The 15,017-nt window shown below is 36.3% G+C and overlaps 3 protein-coding genes across 7 annotated transcripts; 1 reads left to right on the forward strand and 2 right to left on the reverse strand.

The window, feature by feature from the left end:
* Nucleotides 1–669: 669 nt before the first annotated feature.
* On the reverse strand, nucleotides 670–8,477 carry LOC107426746 (protein GFS12). 4 transcript variants are annotated; one of them, XM_016037014.4, is made up of 17 exons: nucleotides 8,167–8,461; nucleotides 7,923–8,011; nucleotides 7,754–7,817; nucleotides 5,739–7,667; nucleotides 5,228–5,555; nucleotides 4,921–5,136; nucleotides 4,708–4,780; nucleotides 4,417–4,622; nucleotides 4,268–4,330; nucleotides 3,796–4,004; nucleotides 3,545–3,656; nucleotides 2,894–3,415; nucleotides 2,363–2,673; nucleotides 2,021–2,264; nucleotides 1,876–1,949; nucleotides 1,617–1,752; nucleotides 670–1,002 (listed from the first exon to the last, which is right to left on the reverse strand). In XM_016037014.4, the coding sequence occupies exons 1-17, from the start codon at nucleotides 8,214–8,216 to the stop codon at nucleotides 853–855; spliced, it is 4,776 nt and encodes a 1,591-aa protein (XP_015892500.3). In that variant the 5' UTR covers nucleotides 8,217–8,461; the 3' UTR covers nucleotides 670–852. The 4 variants fall into 4 exon arrangements, with proteins under 4 accessions (XP_015892500.3, XP_015892499.3, XP_015892498.3 ...); XM_016037013.4 differs by having other exon boundaries at nucleotides 4,708–4,759; nucleotides 5,739–7,817; XM_016037012.4 differs by having other exon boundaries at nucleotides 5,739–7,817.
* A 778-nt stretch (nucleotides 8,478–9,255) lies between these two features.
* Nucleotides 9,256–11,605, reverse strand: LOC107426624 (uncharacterized). 2 transcript variants are annotated; one of them, XM_016036853.4, is made up of 6 exons: nucleotides 11,449–11,605; nucleotides 10,396–10,561; nucleotides 10,255–10,323; nucleotides 10,043–10,118; nucleotides 9,885–9,949; nucleotides 9,256–9,698 (listed from the first exon to the last, which is right to left on the reverse strand). In XM_016036853.4, the coding sequence occupies exons 2-6, from the start codon at nucleotides 10,558–10,560 to the stop codon at nucleotides 9,630–9,632; spliced, it is 444 nt and encodes a 147-aa protein (XP_015892339.3). In that variant the 5' UTR covers nucleotide 10,561; nucleotides 11,449–11,605; the 3' UTR covers nucleotides 9,256–9,629. The 2 variants fall into 2 exon arrangements, with proteins under 2 accessions (XP_015892339.3, XP_015892338.3); XM_016036852.4 differs by having other exon boundaries at nucleotides 10,396–10,649.
* Nucleotides 11,606–11,876: 271 nt separating this feature from the next.
* On the forward strand, nucleotides 11,877–14,764 carry LOC107426611 (probable ribosome-binding factor A, chloroplastic). The gene is made up of 4 exons (XM_016036837.4): nucleotides 11,877–12,337; nucleotides 13,389–13,562; nucleotides 13,822–14,025; nucleotides 14,310–14,764. Exons 1-3 carry the CDS (start codon nucleotides 11,975–11,977, stop codon nucleotides 13,966–13,968), a joined length of 684 nt encoding a protein of 227 aa, XP_015892323.1. The 5' UTR covers nucleotides 11,877–11,974; the 3' UTR covers nucleotides 13,969–14,025; nucleotides 14,310–14,764.
* The last annotated feature ends 253 nt before the right edge of the window (nucleotides 14,765–15,017 follow it).

A 15,017-nucleotide genomic window follows, 5' to 3' on the forward strand; every position in this document is an offset into this window, starting at 1 on the left:
TAGGGAATATATGCTGGGACCTGCTTTTTATGGACTGATTAGAAGGCAGGGTTAATATTAGATCTAATTAATGATACTTTTGGAACTCGAACTTGCATTTAAATCGTTCAAATAATTTATTGATAACTGAAAAAAAATATATATATAAATATAATACAATAAGAAAAAAAAGGGTCTCCAACTGAAGCAGTGATATGTTAATGTAATTAGCAAGCAAAGCATCTTTGATTTGGTCAATTTATAAGGGCACATCAAATCCTTTGCCTAGATGCCTGTTAACGCTCTTTCTCCACCTTATTCTTGTAATTATGGCACTTAACCACTTCACAACTCAAAACTGTAATGAAAATTTAATATATTTTAAATGTTAACGAAAATTTAATGTTTTCTAATATTATTATATACTTATTTCTTTATTTATTATATTATATTTTATACACTTTTATTTCTTAATGAAACAATTTTAGAGACGAAAGAGGCGGGTAGATGGGCTTCACCTACAAAGCTTTTGATTTGTTTCTCAATAACAATTGGGCCCTCCCCCACAAGACAATGACGCATTCAGGCCTGGTAAAGTCAGTTGATACGTTACTCACTCTTGGGATAGTCCAAGTGTTTGGTGGTTCGATATACAGCACAAACCAATCACATACGACCCTATCGATAAAATTCTGTTCACAAATTTAAAATTTATATAAAATTAATCAATAATCATTGTTTATTCCATTCCTTCAAACAAATACACCCTAAGCTAAATATAAAATTGCCCTTTAAAAAAGGCACATAAGCCAAACTCATGTCAAAATGGGGTAACTCGTACCCACCAGAAGAGCTAAAATTGGATGAAGGTCATTAACAACATATTCTTAGGTAACCATCTTCTGTTCCAACAAGAAACAATCTTGAGTAGGGTAAAATAGTAATACTACATAACACTGACATGTTCCTTGTCCCCTGATCTGCCATGTACAGTTTTTGAGGAATAACCTGATTCTGACCACCCTGCAACATAACCATGTTTTCTTTCAGCAGACTAAATATTTCCACAGTAAGATAGAAATCAATTAATAGAACTGAAACATTCATCCATTAGAAATATGAAGAATGACAACATAATAACAAAACATGCTACTTATAAAACCTATGAATGTTATTTGGGTGGTGTTCGAGTATCTAGTTTACAACGGATGCCAATCTAACTCTGTAAGAATTTTCGGCCATATTCAACAAACTTAATTCCAACACATGTATTCTAAAACACAAGCAATCAGTGGACAAACAGTAAGGGTCGCAACTCGCCCTTAGAACATAACAAACTGGTGATACACCAATATGTTTTATAAAATATTCCTATCAAAAAAAATATATGTCTAATAAATGGCTCATTGACCATGCAATGAGGAGGCATGTCATTCATAATCGCAGGACCAATGTATTGACAAATGAGTATGATTTTTCTATTTCTATTTTTATTTTTTGTCATTGAAAAAAGACCATGAGTCAATTCAAATGTAACATGCAAAGCAATTCCCACAATTGCTGACCAACTTCTTTTCTTAAAAAAAGAAAAAAAGAAAAAAAAAAGAAGATAAAGAAGTATACTGTTGATTACGTACTTCATCAGAAGATTGAGATAAAGAAGAAAGTCCAATCTTATTTCTGGAAATTGAAATGATGTCTTGGCCCCAGATGGAGAAACTAGATACACCATCTGTATGTCCTTTGAATATTGTGGGCTGAGGTGGGAAATTCCTGTATAGAAAATAGTAGCCGGATAAGATTTAAGATTCACCACAGTATTATCAAAGAATCATACCATCAAATTAGTATGCAATTTGTTAATAACTAATTATCATTATAGAATTTCTGCATTACCTTCTCAGGTCCCAAATTCGTAAAGTCCTATCAAGAGAACTTGAAACCAGCAAATAGTCCTCGGGTGCAGCCAACTGCAGACAAAAGGGGTTAACACAAGTTCAATTCAAATTAAATGGATTTATCTGTAGGATTTTTAACATACTTTTGTCACGTATCCATCATGAGCCCGCCAAGAGGTGATGACATTTCCACTCCTTGCATCAAATAACCTACAATGACCTGTGCTTAGTCCAGCTGCAATCCAAGATGGCGAAGTAGAAGCTCCACCAGCTTGCATTTTGTCAGACCCACAAGAGCACATGGCAGAGACAAGAGAAGGAAAACTAGATTCCATGGTTTCCCCCCTCCACAAATGAAGCTTTTGACCTTGCGCAACATCAATGAACCTGAAACATAAAGTTAAAATTAAAACCTGACCTGCATCAGAAAGTTTTTTATTCAGTAAGCTTATAAAGGAATCCTCCATCCAAAAGTACTTATCAACCTGAGAGAACCATTTCCAGTGCCAGCAATGAGCTTTTCAACAAATTCAATCTGATGCATACAAGTATACAAGCTCCCATCAAATGCATTATTCAACAATCCACCAGACAATGTATTGGAATTCAGCATATTAGCCTCATCAGTGTTAAACTTCAAGGCAGAAGCTAGGGGACTTGCATGATATGAAGGATCCATTGATGGTTCAGTAAACAAAGATAATAGTTTCCCAGTTCTGCTATTCCATACATGTATTGTACCATCACAAGACGCTACTCTTCCAGTAGATGACAGGACACAAACGTCATTCACGACCTATAGTTGCAAAAGTAACTTAGATATGCACGACCATAATTATTAACCAAGAAAGATGAGATCTGCAAAAGGGAAAGAAAAGAAAACTATGCTTGAAAAAGGCACCCAGCACCTCAAAATTCTGGAGGCACAGGCACAATCTATTAACTGTGATTGATACAAATTACAAATTATGAAGCATAGAAGGATTAATTATAAGCACAAGAAAATAGAAGCAAACCTCCTCATGACCACAGTAGCTGGAGACAGCATTAATTCTTGTCAGTTCCCATTTCTGAACAGTTCCTTTAAACCCTGGACCAGCTCCAGCAGTAAAAACCATACACTCATCTTGACAGAAGGCTAAAGATCTTACAGCCCCCTGATGTGCACGGACTGAGTATAAAACAGATACTCTGATCTTCCATGGATGTTCATCCTTTGGACCCCCAACACGCCCAAGGAAATCAGGTCCATCCCAGCTAGCAGCAGCACTAGGGAACCAAAACCAAGGCTCAAACTTCATGTAGTTTGATTGTACTGTATGCATATCAACTGGACTGCGATGAATATCATAAATCTTTCTCTGAGGCATCAAGTTTTTGGCACCTCTACTCCCTTGTGACTGTGGAATTGACCATCCTACCCCATTAAGCAACATCTTAGCAGGATGGTATTCAGGAGTTGAGCCCTTGCCAAATATAAGCTTTTTAGTGATTGTGCTTTCTGAACCACTTCGAGATGATTCTCCTGTATGTTCCCACTGAATCATGACAGGTTCAGAAACATGAAGTGCAAAACATGTGTATCTGTGCATATGAGAGAGAGCACACACACACACAAAAAAAATCTTTTTATAGTAACGATGCTTGAAAGCACCAAGGCAGCATACCTTCCAGTTATGATATCGCAGAAGATATTGCTCAAGTAACAACCATGTTGCACAACATTGACGAAGCTTCTCTATCCCAAGAAGAGATGCAAAAGAAGGATACAGAAGTAACCTGCAAATATAATAGTTCACATCATGTTAAAGGAGGACAAGAATATATATACATACATGAACAAAAACACAAAAACTTTAGAAGCTCTATTTTAGACTACAAATTCAAAAATGCAGTGTCAATTAAGATTAGCACTCACACAAGTTCTATACGCCTTTCAATTACAGCCTTGCCATCATTTTTGGGTTTGGAAACTCTTGAGCTATTGCTAGAGGGAGAAGACCCATAAGTAGTTTCCTGTGAGAAAGCAAGCTCATCAAATAGTTCTTTCAGCTGCGGTAGGACATGCAATGCTGTCAATTCTGGTCCAATCCGCTGACAAATGGCCAGCAGGGTGGTAGCAGCAGCCTAATCAACACAGGCATCATTATTATTATTTTTTGATACAACAATTTATGGATAATAAGATGATATTATTTAAGAACAGGCATTACTTTTTTTTCTTAAATAAGTGGACAGATATGAAACTAATCTTTGCAAGTAATAATCAATTATTTCTTGATGATTTCAATTCATCCATCAAGATGATTATACGAGGACAGACAACAAAACAAGATGCTTAAATAACCTAAAAAACTAAAGCAGAAAGAATAATACAGAAACAGGAAGACCTGTAGTACTCCAATCTCCAAGGTCGTCTGCATAAGAACCAAAACATGTAGGCAACGCTGATTCTGCATATCATAAGCAAATGCTCTGTCATTTTCAAAAAACATTACACAATTTTAAAATTAAAGCGAGTTCATAGTCAAATCCATACTTCAATTAGCTGTTTTACAACCACCTCCTTTGGCAAGAATACAACTAAGCCATCTGTTGCCATCAAACAATCAACAACAGCTAAAGCACTCCAGCTCTGCACAGGCTCAGGCTTTTTCATATGTGAAGTACCAATACAGGAATAAACAACATGTTTTAGCAGTGGTAACATCTGCCTTACAATAAAGGTCTCCCCTAAAAGACCACCTGGCATGTCAAACCAAAAAAAGTAGCTTAACAGAACATGTTTATATCAGGAAACATTAGAGCATAACAAATGAACTTGTAATACCAATTCTAATCAGCACATCAATTCCATCTGTACTGAGTCCTTTCCCAAAGCACTGAATAAGAGGCAAGATTGTCTGGGTTTAATCTTGATGGTTAGTATTTTATAAGTTGTAATCCCACCAAAGTATGTGTGTGATAAACAGACACAATGAAAATCTAAACATAAATGAAGACTGCGATCTGATAATATTGATAATGCTAGGGTCAGACAAACCTGATGAACGGTAATAGGAACCCCAAGCTCTTCACTGGATCCAATCAGCAGCACAGAAGCAGCAGCTGCTGAACTCTTATGAGCAGCTGAATTTAAGTTTGATATGACCAAAGGGTGTAGCATTTCTAGATATGCAAGTTTACCAACGTGATTCCATATCTCTTGTACAAAGGAGTCTTGTAAAAGAGAAACCTTCAAGTGTGAATAACCTGGCATCTGAAATAAATGTCTCTATTAATATGAAGTTGACCAAGAAAGATCCATACATAAGTAACAAATATATAAATATGAAAATGTCATAACTGGCCTGCAAAATCTTTTGGATGGTAGGAAATATTACTGTCTTCACTGCTTTTGGGTTTAAACTTTTGATGAATTCTTTCAACAGTGTATAAGCCCATTCAGATTCGAGATCTGACAAAGGAGTCACTACAAGCGATAAACAATAAGGAGCACACATTTCAGCTGCTAATGTTCCCATTGACTTAAGGGCTCCTCGCATTGCAAAACTTGCTGCATACCGAAGACGAGATCCATCTTTGGCTAGAAGCTGCAGTGGGGCAAGAAACAAGTATGATGCCTTCACTGTTGCAGGAAAATAAGGGGATTCCAAAAGACATTTGGCTGATGGCCTCCTATATATTTATTGAGAGACAGAATAGAAAGAGAGAAGCTTCAGTAACACACGGTAAGATAAATGCCTATCTTACCCACCCACTCCAACCCAATCAAATGTTGGGAAGTATTTCAAATTACTTTCAATCTACAATAACATAGTGCATGGAGCACAAACAGCATAAAAGAGTGATAACCAATACCTTTTCCAATCCTTCTCAATGCATGCTTCTACAATTACGCTAGTTTGAGGTGGAAGTTCCTGCATCAATCCAGGTAAGATGCCACCTTCCAGGTACATGGCCATTGAGGTTGAATCAAAGAGTGGCCTTCTCAAATGAAGTTCTGCTATAATACAGCCAACAGAGAAAATGTCATTCGCAATATCTGCAGAAAATCTCATTGAACAAGATGATTTCTGCCTCCAAAGCATTAACTCTTGATATCCCATGGAACCTTCATCCCCGACCTCAACAGACTCAAGAAGATAACTCAGATCAATATGAAATGGTGCTCTATAGTGTTTTCCAAGATCAGATGGTTGTGATATGCATTTCCTATAACTCTCCTTTGGAGGCTCTTCTACAGTAGAATTATTCATCACAAAATACTTTGAATGGTTGCCATAAACAGAATTTAAATGCCTAGCATGTTCTGAAAAGGCAGATGCTTCTTCTAATGCTTGTAAATATGCAGTTTCCAAAAGGAGGGAACACTCACTCCCTACTTCATTCTCAATGAATTGATGCTCAGCCGATTCTTTGGTACCATTACTTGTTTTCGTGATTGAAACTCGGCGCATGGGGTGTGGACGAGTAAAGAGCTGACGGCGTCCTACTGACCTTGGGATCATGAGTTCTGATGAAGGAAGCATAACATTCTTGGCAGCAACAGCTGCCTGGCCAGACATCTTGTACCCAAATGTGATATCAATCCAATGATGTAGCTGGCACGAGACACGATCACTTTCCAAAGCCTCACGATGCAATTTTATAAAATTCTCAGGAGAACCAGCCCATGAAGGTACTGCTAAATCTGTCATACCAGAATTTAGTGAACTAAATATATGAGGATCACAGTAAAACTCCGGAATGCACTCGTCAGGGGTCCATTGATAGAGTCTTTGCATGGTAGAAGGATACTCATTAGGCTCATAAACTGATCGGACAGCCATACGCAGAACACTCAAAGGCAACCTCCTTGCTTTGTAACTGCATACAGCCAGTTCAGAAAGGCATTCATCAGATACATGGTGTGGGATTTCAGATGTTGAATAGGTGAAGTCCAACTGCTCATCCCCTTTAGCCAACCGCCATTTACTCTTGCATAAATCCCGCCACCCTGCATCAGAATTCACATCGGGCTTTGTGCTGAAATCTATCACCCATGGCAATACTGAATGAAATGTGTGGTCACCCCACCTTCTCCCAGCTAATCTATTTAAGATGAGCAGATACTCAAAATTACTGAGCTCTCCCCTCCACCACTGATTAAATCCACAATGCCAGTCTATAGATGTCGAAAGGTTTAGGTCAGCGTAAAGACCTTGAGAACTACAATCCTCCATGCCGCAACCTAGCTTAACCGGGGCAGGGCTGGTGCATTTACCACCTGTTGAACTTAAACTGGATCCTAAGCCAGACTTATCAGGAATGTTCAGCCACGTCCACCATGATTCAGTCAGCATCACAGTGGATGGGCATATATTGCCATGTGCAACCCCTAAACCATGCATGTAAGCTAAGGCTGAGAGTAGCTGATACACTAAAAAATTTATACGCCACTCAGAACTTAATGCATTGGGGCTATAATGAAGAATGTTTTCCAAGGTGTATGGAGGTTTCGGAAGAAGTATGTTAACATAAGAATCAGTCTTGAGTATAGCAAGAACAGGAGCTATATTGGGGTGCCTAAGGGAACCAGGGATATGGGTCTCCTCAAAAGAAGGCACCCCAACTAAAGTAAGAAAGTTGTGTCCATCTCGACCTGAAGCTTTCCCTTCTATCAAGAGACAAAGGGAACACAATACATGGTCTTCAAGAGAACCAGACGAAAAGTTGGAAACAACCTCTTCAACAGTAGAGTAGGAAGAAATGGAGACATGGGCAATAGGCGCCAATGCGGTGATTGTTCTTGCGCAAGAAAACCCACCACTACCATAATGAATACCATTTGATAAGCGATCAGAATAATTCAATGAAGCATTTTTATGGCTAACCTCTGCTTGATCCTCAGTCGTTTCACAGCCTTCCACATCTTCCAGCTTCGAAATATATTCATTACTGCAAAATACTCAAACCCAATTGAATTCTCAAAAACAAACCAAAACTTCGTTTCTTTAAAAAAGAGAATCCAATAAAATGAAAAAGTGAGAAGAAGTGGCTCACACATAGTTAGCCAAGCAACAGTGGTTATGACTGGGTAGATAGGCCAACAGAAACTGAAGAGCTGAAGCTTCCCCAATAGTATTAGACATCTGCACCATCCAAACTTTCTTTTAGCAGCCAAAATCAATAAAAAAAAAATAAAAATAAAAAAATCAAACTTTCTTGGGAAAATTTTCTCGGTATGCTCTGGAAAACACAAAGAAAGTCAGAGAGAGAGTCAAAATAGCGTAATTGTTAATCGAACCCGAACAACCGCAGTGGAGGCGAGAGGGAGAGCGGAGTCGGAGAGGCCATAAGAGAAGACAAGTCTGTCGGAAAAATCCGACTGAATTCGGCGTTGTAGACAATCGAAGCACGTCAGCTCCGCCATATTCCGATCACCTTCTTCTTCTTCTATTTCTATCCTTCATCATCAGTCTAAGATTCGGAAATTTGGAGCTGTTGGATTGCTGATGCTTGCTCTCTCAAGCTGCCCTCACTTTCCGTTTTCTTCCTTAAAATTGACCTCTTTCCTTCTATAATTTTTAGCAAGAATTTATGTATAAATTGAAATCGAAACAAAAATTAAAAATAATTAATTGAGCATCACAAAATTCCAACAATTAAATTGAAATATAGTGCAAAATGTGAAAATGTTAATACTGTAATTTTTTATTATTATAATTATAAAACAGATTTAAGGTTCAGAGTTGAGATAATACTTTATAAATAAGTAAAATTAAAAGTATATTGATAATTAAGAGAACAATAAAATTAACAAAATATTACATGATCAAACATAATAAAATAATTCTTAGAAAATTGCAGTGATGTACCCTACTATTTTTTATATTGCTTTTTTCTTTTTGTTTTATATTAAAGTTTAATGTGGATTATTTTTAAATTGAATTTATTTCATAATTACAATATTATTTTAAATTAACAATTGGATATTTAGAAATCATTATTAAATTTAGGACCATATAATTAGGTCTAAAAGGATTTTTAAAAAAAATTCACGGAAATAAAAATGGACCTAAAATTGTTTTGAAATTCCAATATAAATTAATATATTCTTTACTCGCTCTCCAGCGAAAAATAGGAAGCATATGGTTTTGGCTGTCCACTTGTTAAAACAAGTTTTTCTTTTTATTTTCATTCCTTTTTCTACTTAGGTTGTATAATTATATCATATGGAGCCTTGGGGTCGAGAAAAACAGAAATAATAACAAAATTCTTATCTACTTCACGATGACCCCAGTAGAAAATTTGTGAATAATAACATAATTAAATCAAGCGATTACCTTTCATCACTGTTGATTATAATAGTAAAAACGAAAAAGAGTTTGCCGAATGCAGATAAATTTTCACGGTCCAGATACCACCAACATACACTGTAAACAGACATTGGAAGAACAATACACAGCAGCAGCAACAAGACACTCAAAAGTCTCAAAATTTGGCTTTGTTTTTCTTATCTACTCGGTAATTCAAGAAAAAAACTTACAATACTGTGAAACTTTGAGGGAACTGCCACTTAGAACTGGTATTGTACTTCTAAATTAACAAAATTTCTGAATTACAGAATTAATGAACCATCATCTAAGACGCTTTAACCAGTGATATTATTCTGGACAACATAGCTTCAATCAGGGAAATGAGTTAAACTACTAAGAATCATAATGGCGTATCATGTATGTCTTCGATTATAGCAGATTATGGAGATGATCATTTGGGTTTTTGCTTTGTGTACCCGAGACTGATTAACTTCTGCACCAACAATTTCTCAGCATCTGCCTGTAAATTGCTCAAAGACAATGAAAGAAGACAGGAATTAAGAAAAATGAAACAGAAAGCCTAGCATGATGATCCAAATGATTAGAAAACACAATATCAAGTTATATGGAAAAAAAAAACACCAAGTGAAATAGAAAAAAAAAGGAAGTTCTTCTCATTATTCTTCTTGAGAGGACGATTATATACCTCAAGAATGGGAGTATTTTTGGGAATATTACAAGCCAGAATTACATTGAGACCCGTTTTCAACACTGAGAAACATTGCATGGCAAGTCATGTGTTATTCAAAAAAAATTGATGGAAATTAATTACAGAAACTCATTAAATATTCATTGATTTGTTACCAATTCTTCGAGCAATGCCTGATCCTGTATTATCAGATGCACCGCCAAGCACACAGCTAACACTTACTGCGTTATTCTGCGCATGTCAAATGGTCAAATGCCTCAATGGAAATCTAAAGATACGAATCCCTTACAAATTATTGATCCTTTCTCCGAAAAAGAAAAAAATAAAAATAGAAATAAAAATAAAAAATAAAAAACACCAAACTTACAGGTCGTGTAGGTGCTGCTGCATACAAGTATCCTAGTTTTGCGGAGTTGCAACCAATCCATGCATATATCTAACATCAATTTCACATCCTTTGTCAAAATCTATAAAGAAAAGGATAGGAAAGCAAGGGTTGGGGATGGACCTGCTTGGGAAGACGCATGATTTGGAAGTGGAGGGTAACATCATTGACAACCTCACTAAAGCATGTGATCTGCACACCATCACCTTCATCCTTGTTCTCTTCAGAAATTTGTACTGAGCTAAGGGTCTTGTTCATGGCTTCAATGTCCAACTCTCCACTTGCCATCCTGCATTCACTCAACTTATGCTTAGTTCAGATATGTCTTCCAACTAACAGCTGAAGTCACTTTGCCTTAATGTCATATGGATATGTGCCTACGAATTAGTATCATGAAATTAGTTGAGCAACATAAAATTGTAGGAAATATGAACCAAACACAGAAAATTATTACATTATTTACCTCACGGTATTTCCAGCATATCTTAATTTCAGTTTTGCACAATACCATTAGCTCATTTAATTTAGAAACTGTAGGACATTTATATTTAATCGGAGTTCAATTTTTTCTTCGTAGGTAACATAACTAGAATAATAAAACTCATTAGATTTTCTGTCTTTGCATCTCAAAAACCCACATGATCTCAAACTTCTAAAACTACTTGAATTGCTTCCCACTATATCTTCTTCTTCTATATATATATATATATATATATAACAAGACAGAAGAATACATGCTTCTAGCTCTTCTAAATTGTCAGTTTCTATATTCATCTTGATGCATACAAAATCAAATATACATTCCATTTTTTGGGGCATGTTAATAGTATCAGTGGGTTTAATCTGAAGCACTAATTTTAATTTGTCTATATACTGAATTTTGCTATGTTGATCCAAGTCTGTCCCGTAGAGGAAATCAGTTTGAGGTGGTAAATAGTAAATTTGAAATATTCTAAAAATCAAAATGGTACTTTAGTTCTTACTCAAATGGGTTTCAACATGAATTCTACCCCGTTTCACACATATTGTCGAACATATTCAAAGCAATTCTCCATTTCACCAATTTCTTCCACCATCAAAATCAATCAAATCTTGTACTAAGGTTTTACTTGCACGTTCTTAGGTTGAAATCGGTTGAGCATGTTTCAAAATAAACTTATAAAAGAGAAGCAATACCTGGGAGGATTAGCACCAGCAAGAAGAAGAAGAAGAAGAAGCAGGGCAACGACAACAACACACCACGTCGTCCACCCTTTTCTTCCTACGCCCTAGAGTCAAAACGCAGGAGGAGAAGAGGGCGTTTATTGTTTAAGAGAGCTCTAAGGTTTGGTTCGCTTGGTTGGGCCAAAAGTGACCCAATAAGATCTTTTGGGCTGATATTTGTCGGGTTACCGGCTAGGTTAAAGAGCTTTCGGGAACCGATTTTCTGGATATGATATGTTTGACTTTGACCCAATATATTCTGGATAGTTTTTTCCTGTAATGGTGATCCTATCCGTCAAATGAGTGTAGGACCCACATGTTTACCTTTGTCCACGTGTCATGGAAGATTGCTCCAAGAACCCGAAAATTAATTTTGGAGAAAAAAATATATACATTAAATAAATAGCAGAAAAAAAAAAAAAAAAAAAAAAAGAGAAAAATCAGAGGGAGGAAGAAGAAGACCGCGAAGAGGGTAAGAGAGAGTAGCAGCAGTGTGCAAATGCCGCTCTTCGTCCTCCACCAGCACCCACCACTCTCGCCGTCCGTTTCTCACCGCCACACTCCGTCGACATCATCATCATCATCTTCATGCTTCCTGGTTCGCACCCAGAGATCAACGGTCTGGGTTCACCCAACCAACCAAGTGGGTCAGCTCAGTTGGCGGCCCACAACGATAAGGTGCATGGCCAAGCCAAGGAGAGTGGCAATGGTGGCCAAGCAGATAAGGAGAGAGCTCTCTGACATGCTTCTCACCGACAAGGTCTTGCAGTTCGCCATTTTGCCTGAAGCTGCTCTGGGAGCCGATCGCTACCTCTCCTCCCTCACCACCATCAGCGATGTCGAAGTTTCATCCGACTTGCAGGTACTCCTTCTTTGTTGGGTTTTCTTGGATTTCGAGAATTTATATAGTTTTTGGAGAATTTGGGTTTCCTTTTTTTCCTCTGTTTTTAAAAGTTGAATTTGAGAACTGGCGGGATTGTGGTGTAATTTGTTCGAAAGGGAGGGTTTCTCATTAGCAGATTATGCATACAGTTAACGTTGCTACGGGTTGAAATAGAGAATAAAAGATAGAATTTTTACATATAGTATGTGTCTATACGAACAGACATGGATTGGACACTGATACAAACGCACATTTATTCATCAGGCTTGTAGTAGAGTTAAATGGAGGTGTTTGGTGGCGACTGAGGAATTGGATAAGGTAGGATGTTTAGGACCGTTTCGTGTTCACTTTGGTCATGGATTGTGCTTGAAACATTATGCGTGCTGCATAGGTGGTTTTATGGGAAGTTAGATTAAGAAAATGTGGGCTTGGTATTGCTGTCTCCTCCATAATCTTCTGAAGGAGGCTTTGCTTTATTATTTTGGTATATAACATGAAAAACTTGACCAATGGTGGATGACTTTTAGAGAAGCAGCTGATTCTGATCAATGCTTAAATGCTAATTTGTAATTTACTTATACTATTTTGTGGCAGTAGGCTTTAAGTTGCTTAAACCTGTTGATTCCCTCCCTTTTAAAATAGTCTAAAATGGGACTCTTGATGTTATTATTATTATTATTATTTTTAGATAAGTCAAATGTTAAGGGGGTATTTCAGTGCTTCTGGTTCATTCTCTTTAAGCATGAATCTTTTGAGTGTAAGCTCCTAAAGCAGACACAAAACGCCTTCTAAAATCCTTATAAACCAGTGATATATATGAGGTCTTTTATCCGTATAATCTTCCCTTGATAATTGGTAAAGCTACTTGGTAAGTTCTTTATCTGGTTTATATTTATGAACATGGTGCATAAAAGTGAATGAGATTACTGTGGTGTCTTTTTGGCACTTTATGAGTGCAGTCTCACAACCACCTAAATATGTCCCATTTCATGAATTTTTTCTTACCTGCAGTTTATCTACATATCTGCAGGTGGTTAAAGTTTATGTATCTGTTTTTGGTGATGAAAGAGGGAAGGAGATTGCCATTGCTGGATTAAAGTCAAAAGCCAAATATGTTCGCAGTGAATTGGGAAGACGTATGAAGTTGCGGTTGACTCCTGAAATACGTTTCATAGAAGATGAATCTTTAGAGAGAGGAAGCAGGGTAATCATAGTTATTTTGAAAATCCAAGGATTGAGAATTGATTTTTCCTTTTTTTTTTTTCCACAGCAGAAAAAAGTCATGCTTCAGAATTTTGCCTTTGAAGAAACTCTCAGTTTTCTCTTGTTTAGATTTTTTCTTTTTTTGTTCTTTGTTCTTTTTTTTTTTTGGGATGAAAAGCCATCGTGTTTAGATTAGAAATTTTTAGAATTACAACAAACGGTTTTAAGCTAAGCTAATCTATTAGCTTTGACTGTCTCAGGTGATTGCAATTTTAGACAGGATAAAGAATGAGAAGATGTCTGCAGAAAGTGAATATGATGAACAAATTGAATCGTCAGATGCATCTCAAGATGACAAAGATTGGGAGGATGACGATCCTGATGGAGACATCATTTATATAAAGTAGTTTCTCCCATGCTTACAATATGCTTGTTCTAATTGAGGCAAAGCTTTGCTTGCACAGGTTAGTTAATATGTTTGTGTTTCAGGTAAGCAATAGTTTGTCAATTTCCATGTGACTGTTATCTTAATATCACTTCCTCGCTTTTGGTCTCTTGCTATGTATTACCTATATATATCATAAAATTTACTTCTGAATGGAGATGCAAACATGAAATTAATTTCTCATTTGGTGAGAAATGATATCTGAATTGCCTCACATATATCTAACCAGTAATTTGATTCCGTACATTTCTTTTGCATTTGGAACTCACAGAACTAATAAAATATTTGCCTTATTTGATGCAGGCTGCAAACACTGGCCAGAATGCTCAGGAACAACTCTATCACCTTGGTTCCAACCGTCCAAATTATGAGCTTCAAGTCATGCCTTGTGAAATTAATCTTAATATTTCATCCTGGTTTTGTCCAGCTGCTCGAGTGGACAAGAAGAGAAAAGATACCTGCCATCTGGAAATTATTGTCCTTTTTTTTTTTGGGTGAATCACCTGGAAATTATTGTCTACTTGAAAGCTGAACATACAACAGTATATGCAAAGTGCCATGGCTTATTGAAGAGAATTCCCAGGCACCACTTTGTTTTCTCTCTAAGCAAATTTTCAAGTGTTTCTGTTATTTATGGGCTTAATTATACCATGAACCCACTTAATCAATGTTTGTTATGATTTTCAATTGTCAAACAAAATCCAAACAATTTTTTATATATTCATATATATACATACACCATGAAACCATTCAGTTAATAGATTGAAGTTTTTCTTTTATTATACGATGTGTTTATGGATTTATTTTGGAAAATAACTCTAAAGGATTCATTATTTTAATATGTTTAAAAAAGTTAATTTGACTCTTTAAATATAAAGGATTAAGGATTAAGGATACTTTATTTTAACATTTTAAAAAGAGTTAATTAGACGCTTTAAATTTAAAGAGTTAAGAACATCTTCAATGATATTTTTTATTTTAAAAAGCATAATTTTGAAGATAAAGAGTATA

This window comes from Ziziphus jujuba, chromosome 9, assembly GCF_031755915.1.
Source record: "Ziziphus jujuba cultivar Dongzao chromosome 9, ASM3175591v1".
Classification (NCBI taxonomy): Eukaryota; Viridiplantae; Streptophyta; class Magnoliopsida; order Rosales; family Rhamnaceae; genus Ziziphus; species Ziziphus jujuba.